This window comes from Monopterus albus, unplaced genomic scaffold (assembly GCF_001952655.1).
Source record: "Monopterus albus unplaced genomic scaffold, M_albus_1.0 scaffold231.1, whole genome shotgun sequence".
In the NCBI taxonomy this organism is placed as follows: Eukaryota; Metazoa; Chordata; class Actinopteri; order Synbranchiformes; family Synbranchidae; genus Monopterus; species Monopterus albus.
Window position 1 is genome coordinate 84,610 of NW_018128111.1, and position 10,847 is coordinate 95,456.

Consider the following 10,847-nt stretch of genomic DNA (forward strand, 5'->3'; position numbering starts at 1 on the left):
GGGAATCCTGCGTACCTGACAACCTGCTGAGTCTCATCCCCGGCTCCACTGAACGCCTTGGACAGATCATCCAGTGCTGTCTTATACTCCTTGCAACTGGAAGGCAAATAGGTGACACAACATCATGTTTTAGAAAATGGGATGTTTGTAATGGCCCAATTCTGAGCAGAGACTGAGAGACAATGCAGATGGTCACCTGAGAGCAAAGGCTATAATGGAGCTTGGTTCTTTCTCACACACTGCAATGGGCACCCGCTCATGTTCATACATCAGGTAGTGCTTGTCTGGGTCACTATCAACACACATCACACCGCCGTCATGGACAAAGAGCAGAAGTCTGTAGTACTTGTGCGTACAGGTCATGATTGTCATTTTTGGCATCACAGTATCATTAGTATAAAGAGAACTTATATACAGTCTATGGCCCAGAGTGAGCACAATACTTACAACGGGAAGGGGATGGGGTTGTAGCTGTTGCCAGGGAGGAAGTTGGCGAGGATTGCTTTCATGGTGGATTTCTCCTTCACCTGGCTGTCAGTGGAACCCAGCAAGTGTCCGTCAAAGACATCTGAAATCAAGCAAACACAGAATTCATAATGCAGAACAAAAATTGCAGAGCGAAGCTACAAACGCTGTGTGTGTACATACCTTCTGGGAGGCTGATCGAGTCTTGCTCAGTGAAGGAGGGACCAGGTGTGATCGGTTCAGCTCCAGGTTCTCCTGGGGATGGCAGCAGGGAGGACGACACTGAAGACATTGTGCTGAGGTGGCGGTCCTCTGTCGAAGAAAACGCATCAACTCATCATCTACAGTTGGCAGCAAAATCCGCCTGATTCAGAAGCAAGAAACCAGGTTGGATTCTGAGGCAGGGAACTCACCTTTCTCACCGTTCTGAACCACAGGGGAGGGGTTCCGAGGGGAGGACTCCACGGCACTCTGTGAATTAAATGAGTAAATAAAAATAAGTTTGATAATAATCACACTAAATGAAGCCTAAGTGATCTCCACACCATTAAATGTAGTATGAACATGAGCACTTAGTAACTGGATAGGGCTGGAAATAACAGCTACTTCCCTTGATAATTCATCTGCTTATTATTTTGATTATCTGTTTAGTTTATAAAACAAAACTATAACCTACAACCCAAAGGGAGTCTATCAAATGACCAACGGTCCAAAACCCAAATACTAGATTTTCTACAACCCCAGATGAGGAAACATAGCAAATCCTCAAACCCGGTGACAGTGACGTCCACATACTTTATATGCATCAAGTCAGTAATCAGACTTCTAACATTCTCAACCTTAGTTTAGCTGATTTAATTTCAAAGAAACACAGTGATGAGTATTAATCTGAAAACATCTAAAGTGCAGATGGCGGTGTGAGTATGTAAATAGCATCATCATGCAAAACAAGAAAAGGCTGGAGTTGAACTGTGACATTGTGGCTACTCTCACTCTAGGTGTTCATTTTCAATTTTATTGCTATGTTAAACTCTCTCTTCTTTCATCTTGCCTCTCTTCTATCACACTGATGATTCTTCTGTCTGTCCTGCACATCTGTATACGTAGGTAACCCGCAGAGTAGAAACCCAGTATACGTGGCACAGACATCGGTTTTCTCCAGTCCTCTTCTCCATTTACAGAAACCAGGTTCCTTGTTTACATGGTGTTTGAAGAGGAAAAAAAGTTGACAGTGACCAAGGTGCTACTGACCTTGGTGTCGTCAGTGGTGGTCTGTCGGTGTCTGCCCGGGCTTGGCGGGACAGACAGACGCTTTCTGCCTTTCTCCTGCTGGAACAAGTCCTGCAGTCTAAGGGGGAGGCAAACAAGAGAAAGAATGAAAATAAAAACCAAGAGAAACTTAAAAGGCACTTAGAATATATTCAAGTTTTTTTTCTGCTGTTTGTCTCTAAATATGTTTTTTATTGCAACACAAAACAACACATTTACAGGACAAAGGGCATAACATAGAAAATGACAACAGACATTAACAAAAGAGACAAAGGGATCATTAAATTAAGTTGTGTGTGAATAAATATTTAATGTTGCCAGTGTGAAGTCTTGAGCTGCAGAATCCCAGGCGTCTTCAGAGAGCGGCAATATGGTGGATTTATTCCAGTTCATTGTGTAGTTGTAAATCCTGGAGAATGTGTTAATAATGGAAAAAAAATTCTCGCAGCAAAATGTAGGGGTCCTGTAAATATAATAATAATAAACCATCTGCATAAAGACTAATTTCATGTTGTGAGTTAGTGTCTTGTATTCCTTTGGTGCTATTATTCTGTCCTACTGCCGCTGCTTGACGTTCAATGAAAATGGTGAATAGACATGGGGTTACCCCATTGGTGGTTTTTGGAGTGCTAGGTGATGTATATGGTGTTTTAATCCAGTGGATGAAAGACTCTCCAAAACCAAACCTTCGTAGTGTGCTGAAGAGAAATAACCAGTTAACACTGTCGAATGCATTTTCTGCATCTAATGATGCAACTATGGTATTGGTTTGTTTTTGTTGCACAAGACTGATTAAGTTAAACAGTCTACGGGTGTTATCTGAAGCGCATCTAGTTTTAATGAAGCCTGTTTGGTCTGGGTGGATTATTATTGGAGTAACTGTGTCTATTCTAGTAGCTAGTGCTTTGGCGATAATTTTTAAATCTGTTAATAAGTGGAAGGGAAGTTTTAAAAATAATAATCAACAATCCCCCCCCCCCCCAAATAAGACCTGCAGAGATTCTTACCTGCCATTCCAGGACTGTAACATCTCACACAGACTCTGTTTCTTCATCACCAGTGACTCGAGAACAGACTGCAGCTGCTGAGGAGAATCTACACCACAGGCCTGCAGTCGAGCTTGAAGCTTTTCGATCCAGTTTCGCAGCTCGGCCTCTTCCATCTACACACACACACACACACACACACACACACACCACTATGAGCTGAACACTACCACCATACCCAGAGATTAAAGCTACTGATGGGGGGGGGACAGACCCTACATCTTTCTGAGCGAAGAGGTCTTCCATTTTTTCCTCTCGCGTCTTACTGAAGGTGTCGGTCTTAAGGGAGGTGAGGCGGTCATCAATTGCCAAGTACACCTGAGTCACTCTGAGGAGAGAGCGGACAAGTGGATGTGGTCAGGTGAAGAAACAGAGCAGTGAATGAAGATGCTTTAATCGTACCACACCGTTTACGCTACACTTTCTGCTTGAGCATTGGGACTGTGTTAAACTATCAATGGGCTCAGAAGAAAATAATTCTTAACATGGAAGGATTTTAAATCTCTTCTTAAGATGACATTCTACTGATTTTTAAGGCACTGCAGTTCTTCACCACCGTGTCTCAACTGCTGTATTTACCTCTCTTCTTTTCTTTTCAATGTTAGTTCTTGCATCAGGTTACTAATCTTGACTCATTTTGGCAATGCCACTCCATCTCTTTGTACAACACTGTAGTCCAGAGAAAGTTCAGCCAATTTTATTTATGTATTCAGCCAAAAATTCCATATGTGCAACAACTAGTTGATTAATCAATTAGTCGACTAGTCAAATTAATCAGTGAATATTTGAATAAAAGCTTAATTATTCAAGCCATTTTTCAGCACTAAGTTTCCGCTTTATATCATTACAAAATGCACACAGTTGGGTTTTGGATTGTTGGCGAACACATCTGAAGGCCTGCTCTAGAACATGCTTCATTATTTTCTGACCTTTTGCAAATCAAACAATTGAGAAAATAGCCAACTTTTAGTTGCAGCCTACATGCAACTGGCACAAAGGTCTTTGCAGCCTGTACATGCTCTATCATTAGATAAAACAACTACAGGCTGATTAAATTTGCTGTGGATACTTAAGTCTCAGAGAATGATTTCTGATGAAATGATGAGCCCTGCACACCTCTCTATGGCAAAAGTTTCCAACTGTAGGCAACAAACGTCTAAAGCTACTGGACATATTTCCTGTACACACTGATGCTCCACAGAAAATGAACCAGTCTGAACACTTATACATGAATGCAGACTGATGTCAGTGGCATTGATGTACTTTTGAGAGAAGTCCTTCAGGTCCTGCTGCAAGTTGCTTTTGGAAGGCCCCGGGTTCCTGATCAGGATCTTGGGACGAGGAAGACAAATCTCCAATAGTCGTACTGCAGTATAGCTGAAAAGAAAACAGGAAACCGTTGTTACTTTAGTTACTGCCACTTGGAAACCATTGTGATTGTTTTATTTATTTTTTGATACTGTTGTTTATCATTGTTGTGTGGACCCCAGAAAGATTGGTGACCACTATGTGGGAACTAATGGGGATCCAAGGGAAGAACAGAGAACGATAGGAAAACCCAAAGTTGGGAAAAGTGGTGATTTTAGCTGTAGCCATTGTAGAAATTTCAAACTGAATGGACACAGTGAATACATGGATGGATGATGTGAATTCATATTTCTCTACACATGATTAGAGAGCTAATGATGCAACCAGCAAAAGTGTTTTCTCCATATAAATTATTTATGGTGTCAATTTAAAATCCCAGGCATCATTACATTTCATCTAGTCAAATCCAGTGGTAGCCAAATGGAGGACAGACCAACCTGAAGGAGGCCACCATCTGGTTGTATGAGAAGTACTGGTGGTAGTCTTTGTGGATGGAGTGCCCACAGGGCTCTGCATTAGCCCGTCTAGTGTACTGGTGACCGTAGAAGCGAAGCTCCAGGTATTTGGCAAAAGACATTGACCACGAGTCGTTGGACAGAGGCACCACTGGCGTCACCTTAAAAAAAGAGGCAGAGCTTCAGAACAGGTCAAACACACAATTCAAAGCAAAGGTTTTGTACACAACTTCAGTCAGAGGAATGAAATGTAAAGAAAGCAACATTATCATTCATATCGAGTCTTGTTTGTGTCGACTTCATGAATCTCAGTCCAGTGTTCCCTCTGTTTTAGCTCTATGTTTGGTCTCCACCTTCTCCTGAGGGAAATCTCTTCGCCTGCTAAATGCTCCACTGTGTTCACCAGCTGGTCTCTGATGGGGCCTGTGTGTTGTTTGATGCTGAGCAGGTCATGGACACTGGCTGTTTAGAGCGTCTTGTCTGAAAACAGCTGCTTCCTGCTGTGGCCAAAAATTATCTTATGAATGGTGAGATTTCCAGACCAGACAGTTAAACTTGGGCTGAAATTCACCACTCGCTTGTTTTTTTGCTCAGATATTTGTGATTGGAGTTTTAATATTTTAATAGTTTTTTTAGTATTTCTTGGAGCTTTTTTATACCTTTATCAGAATATGAAGAGAGGGATTAAAGGAAATGAAGGTGGGGAAAGAGGAGGAGGTAAGGTCCCCTTAAACATCTGTTATTATTAAGTTATACTATATTTTATTTAGTTAGAGCTGTGATAAGACAACAGTTAACAAAAGGAATACTTAGGAAATGAAAATGAAAAGCTCTGTGGGTTCTTAGCAAAGCATTGAAGTTTATATATAATAAAGTAAGAACTGAAAATACATGTTTGGTATCAGTACTGAGGCTGTTTATGTGAATTATTACTGACCTGTTTGCAAATGCGACACCAGGAGTAGTTGAGTATTGTGTGCTGATATCCTGGCACAGGGGAGTCCAGCTCCTTCAAAACAATCTGCACACAGCCGCTGCCATGCACAAACCGACGGACATGGTGCACCATTGGAGTTTCACAGAACATATTGGGGCATTGGTACGACAGCCTGGAGAAAACATGTACAAGCACACACACAAACACATTTTTAAAAAACAGTCGAGACTGAAACCAACCACTTAGGGTCAAAGAAATTCTCTTTATCTACAATATTTACTTATTAAACTCATTTTAAAAAGTCCATTAATATTTTGAGTCTGACTTCAGGTTGCATTTTTTGCTAAGCAAAACTCTGTAGCTTCTGTTTTGTATTTGGGTGTTTCTCTAATTATGAATTTCTCATTAAAGAATGCCTCTGATTTTTCATCTGTCATATTATTAATTTTTACTTGATCATTTTCTTATACAAAGATGTGTGTGACACTTCTACTTTTATCTGACACTGAAACCGTTTTTATACTTGGAAATGATCTAATTTAAATTTATTGTCTTACCTGAAACAGTATCTCTCCAAGAACACGCCGAGAGAGAGGTCGTTTTTGCCGTAGAACTCCATCGTGACAATCCTGGAACAGCAAAGTCAGTAACGACAATAAATTAATTAAAAACAAGGTATGAGATTTTGTTATCAATTCACTCCTTCTGAATAGTTTACCACGGGATGACACAGGGGTTGGGCGCATTGTTGGACTGAGCTGATGAACTGCTGAAGAGTACACACAGTCTCTGATGGTTGGCTGTGTTCAGGCAGTCCAGCTGGGGACAACAACAAACACAAACAGATATTTTTCTCCACAGTTTTGGTAAATTTAGGTGAAACATTTCTGCATCTGTTATTTTGTCAGTGCTTCACTGGTTTGAGAAGTGGCTCAGTTGCAAAAAGGCAAAGCAGCAACATTTGTATGGTTGTCTCCTTGTGCTTGACCACCAAACCTTAAGTTAATCAACTAATTGTTTCATTGCTGCTCACCTTAGGGGCCCAGCTCACATCATTCAGTTTACTTGGCTTCTCCTCTTCACTGTCAGCCTTCACTGGTGCTTTGACCAGCGCCTCCCCCATCCTACTCTGGCCACTGACTGGAGCTGCAATGCTGAAGGGGTCAGTGGATTCCCTCTGCCGGATCCGACCTCCCTTTGCTCTGTAGTCAGCCAGCATCTTAGCTAGATCCTGGCTGCTGTTCAGCTGCTCTACAATGCGTGTACTGATAAGACTGTGGCAAGGCAGGACATCAGTGGGCTTCTGTGGTGCACCACCATTGGTCTGAACTCCAACCAGGGAGGATGGGGCTGAGTCTTTAAGAAGCTGTCGCTTTCTGCGCCCGTCCAGTTCCTTGAAGTCCTTGTTTAGAAGAGGGGATAGGTAGACCTGTGGTACCGGAAAAACATGGAAGAACACGGCATAAATAAAGAAAAAAAACACTGCTTGTACAACACAGTCTAGAAGTGCAGCTATTAGTTGATCGATCAATTGTAATCTGTAATTATTTTAATAATCAATTAATCTTTTTGCTTTGTAAACTGAAAGTTTTTGTGGCCTGGAGTGTTGGTCAACAAAAGACGACTCGGAGAAAGCGAGACATTTTTACCTTCTTCTGATATTTTAAGTTACCGGTTTTAATAAATTCATTTTGAAAATACAATTACTAGATATTTAATGCTACTTGTCCTACATGTCCAAAAAGTATTTTACACTACTGCTACTCTACACTGACTGTAAACACTCAACTATGCACACAAACACAAAAAGCACGTTCAGATTACTCCACTCCTGAAATAACCTTGCTTGTGAATCAAACCACTCACCCTGTTTAAGACAAAAATTATTTGATTAATAAAGACAATAATTTGATTAACTGATAACCAAAACGATCGTCAGCTGCAGCTCTTATTCTGTCAGTTTAAAGTGAACTGATGTAGGAAGTTTGTCCCTGAACAACAAGGCTCTGTACCTGTTCAGGGAAGTAATCCCTGCTGGGGCAGTGCATTCCAGCAGGCGTGAGAAGGAATGGTTCTTTAAATGTGATGAAGGGAGAGATGCACAGGATGATGTCCTTCAGCTCCTGCTTGAAGACAGCAGAGATGGACTTCAGACAGTCATCCGATGAATCAACCTGCTCGGCCACAAACATTCCTGTGTCATCCTGCAGGGGGTCTCGAAACAGCCTGGGAGTAGACATCTCTGAACCTTCCCCATCCTCCATACACAGTGACTCCCCCATCACCAGGCCTCCCTCTTCCCCTGTCTCCCCCTCAGACACCCCGATAGCTGTGCCTACATGTGTCATTTCTGGGTCTTCTTCCATGAGGAATGGAGGAGAAACAGATAAAGGTGGTGCAGGTGGAGAGGAAAATGGTGTGGATGTCCCTGCCTCTGTGTTATCGGGCTCCTCTTGGGCAGAGGAGGGTGACTTCAGGTCCATTTTGTCTTCGAGGCTGTCTGGCTCTAAGGGAAGCCCTTCCTCCAAAGCCTGTCCTCTCAGTGCAGAGTCTTCAGTACCTATAATTGTTTCCTGGCTCTCTCCATCCATCTCCTTCCCTCTCCCCTCTCCATCTGCCTTTTCCACTGCAAAGTCACCCTCCAGCAGATAGGGGAAGGAGGTGCTTTGGGCCAAACTGGGAGGCATGGCAAACTCGTCCATGAGGAAAGAGATCTCCAGCTGGGAGTGGTAGGCCACACACATCATTAGCATGAGGATCTCCTTCACCCGGGCCAGCTCGTACTCTGAGGCACCCCGCAGCTTGATGGAGCACCCGAGATGAGGAGGACAGCCTTCAAAGAACATCAGAGTTTTCACCTCATCTGAAAGGACACACAAAATGTTAGGATTACCACAGCAGTATTTACTGAGAGTAGCAGCAGAGGGTGGAGATGCACTACTTACCATTGGCCAGGGTGAAGGGCTGCATGTAGAACTTGTGGCAGGTCCCCAGACGAGGTTTGGTGAGGAGCTGATCCATGGACATTACAAGGTCTCCCTGAGTCATACGACTCACCCTCTCCAAGACTTGCTACATTGACAAAAAAGACGAATATAATAAAGAACAGGCAAAGTTGGACAGAAGGCAAAAACGGTAGAGCTGAGAGAGAGAATCTACATGTTGAGTTGAAACCACAGCAGGTGAGAATGAACAAACAGGTACTGCACACTGCCAAAAACTAAATGGATTGTTTCTGACAGTAGGAATGTTCTTACTAATGCCACTGCACTCAGTTTGTCACAAACACCAAATTAAAAGATAGTAAAAGTGAATTTGCTGTTCTTGTCTGATCACACTGAAGATGATGTCAATATTTCAGAGTGAGGACAACTAGTGTGGTAAGATTTGAAAACTGGACTAAATGATGTTTAAAAGTGAGCTTTTTAAGTCAGGCTGTAACTTGTTTTAATAGCATTTCAATGAGATTGTCTTTGAATGTGCTTATGTACTTGTGCAGTATTTTGTTTAGGGGTGTACCCGACTAAGGATTTTGTCTGTCAGCTAGCTCTTTCTTTTTAATATATGTATATACTGTATAGCCTAGACTGTCAGAAAATCAACTGGCATTCATTTCAGTAATGATTTCGACCACATTATGATCGCAAAAGAGTGACAGGAACAGATTTCTGACCATTTAAAAATAACACGTTTAACAGTATGAGTGATGTAGTATGGCTGCTATACTGACCGGTTTGACGTTGATGACCAGGGTGATGCCGTGCTCCAACAGCATGTCCTGAGCAATACGTGACACCGTCTTCTCCACTAACACCAGGTTTGGACGGACATCCACTATGCGTTGCACGTAGTTCTTCAAAAACTCTCGTTCCTGGGGGAAGAGGCGAAGAAAATTAGGCAGTGGATGCAACTGTAAACCAGCCCCCCCCAAAAGCCATTTGTTTCTTGTACTATCAATTTTGTAGTTAGAGTGATTCACTGACCTGAAGCACAATGGGGTCGATGCAAGTAAACTTGGTCTCCTCCCTGTACAGATACTCTATGGAGCACTTCAGCAGAAGAATCTTGGGGTTCTTGATGTAGGGGTTCATCTGATTACAGGTCAGACAATCGGGTTCTTAGTGTTGCATCTCATCTTTCAACAGCTTAAGTAGGTTCCAGTTTAACAATACCAGTCTAAATGCTAACAGTGTTTGTCATTTAACAGCTCTGTGTTAGAGACTTTAAAAACAAGAGGGAACTGGACCTAGTTTAAGTTTTTTCCTGGACTTCAGACAGAGATTGGAAGATTTTAATCCAACACGTAGGATTTTTGGTACATAGAATGTGACCCTACCTTTTTATGGGCAATGTTCTTGGTGCATACAAAGCCGTTTACCACCATCGAGTCAAACTTCCTACCTCCAGGAATCTGAATAACAAATGCAGATTAAGTCATACTGCTGAAATAGCAATGAAATGAAGAATTTATTTCCATGGTGACTTATGGCCACGGTTTGACTGGTGTGATAAGATAGTGTCCGACCTTCTTGATGTGGACCAGTTGACGGATGTCCATGTCGTCATCGCAGTTGCGAACGTCGGGCCGTACTGTCTGGACCACCTGTTGAACTACAGGAACGATGATATCCCGCCATGACAGAGACAGAGATTCACTGTAGAGCAGCTGCTGCAGCAGCGCCATCATGTGGCTGTGGTTGGCCGAGCTGAACAAAGGGAGGCGGAGAAGCAGATTAAAAAAAAACAAACTAATTTTCTCATGAATTAAATGATCCCTAGTGTGCAGAAAAGACAGATCTCAAGTCACAGTCATATTGGACCTCTGGACACATTTACAGTACTATTTGTTAGTTTCTCTATGGAGATCAAATGTTATTTAAAGTGCTATCACACACCAAAGATCAACTTGTTCACAATTTACAATGCTTGAGTTATTTCATATTTGGCTTTGTCGTGTTTGTGTAACTGTCAGTAAATTCTAAATGAAGGTTAGTGCTGAAATCAATGACACAAGGTCCAAGTTCAAAAACTAAAAAAACAGTTAAAAAGAAAAGAAGAGGAAACAACAATAAAAAGAAAAACCGAATACAAGACATCTACCATAAACTACTGTCCCTTTAAAAGGCAGGTATACCAGTGTAAATCTCATGTCACTGTGTGCAACATTAGTCAACGATAAAATTATATTATTTTCAGAACAATTCAAGCAACAAATGAATTTATACATAAAGTTTCTTAAGACAGCGGAAAATGTACTGACCCGAGATGACACAAACAATTCACTAGCACTCATCCATCTAGGCCTTT

The 10,847-nt window shown here is 42.0% G+C and overlaps 1 protein-coding gene across 6 annotated transcripts in view; it reads right to left on the reverse strand.

The window, feature by feature from the left end:
* pikfyve (phosphoinositide kinase, FYVE finger containing) overlaps positions 1–10,847 on the reverse strand; it is a 39,211-nt gene that overhangs the window by 5,419 nt on the left and 22,945 nt on the right. For all 6 annotated transcript variants that reach the window (XM_020620020.1, XM_020620019.1, XM_020620018.1 and 3 more), the window contains 20 exons: positions 10,066–10,246; positions 9,877–9,951; positions 9,524–9,631; positions 9,271–9,411; positions 8,486–8,612; positions 7,553–8,403; positions 6,574–6,969; positions 6,259–6,359; positions 6,098–6,169; positions 5,541–5,712; positions 4,586–4,764; positions 4,044–4,157; positions 3,000–3,108; positions 2,742–2,896; positions 1,717–1,813; positions 879–936; positions 649–777; positions 448–568; positions 197–292; positions 16–96 (listed from right to left, as the gene is read on the reverse strand). In XM_020620020.1, coding sequence (XP_020475676.1) covers positions 16–96; positions 197–292; positions 448–568; positions 649–777; positions 879–936; positions 1,717–1,813; positions 2,742–2,896; positions 3,000–3,108; positions 4,044–4,157; positions 4,586–4,764; positions 5,541–5,712; positions 6,098–6,169; positions 6,259–6,359; positions 6,574–6,969; positions 7,553–8,403; positions 8,486–8,612; positions 9,271–9,411; positions 9,524–9,631; positions 9,877–9,951; positions 10,066–10,246 — 3,363 coding nt within the window. The remainder of the gene's footprint in view (positions 1–15; positions 97–196; positions 293–447; positions 569–648; positions 778–878; positions 937–1,716; positions 1,814–2,741; positions 2,897–2,999; positions 3,109–4,043; positions 4,158–4,585; positions 4,765–5,540; positions 5,713–6,097; positions 6,170–6,258; positions 6,360–6,573; positions 6,970–7,552; positions 8,404–8,485; positions 8,613–9,270; positions 9,412–9,523; positions 9,632–9,876; positions 9,952–10,065; positions 10,247–10,847) is intronic.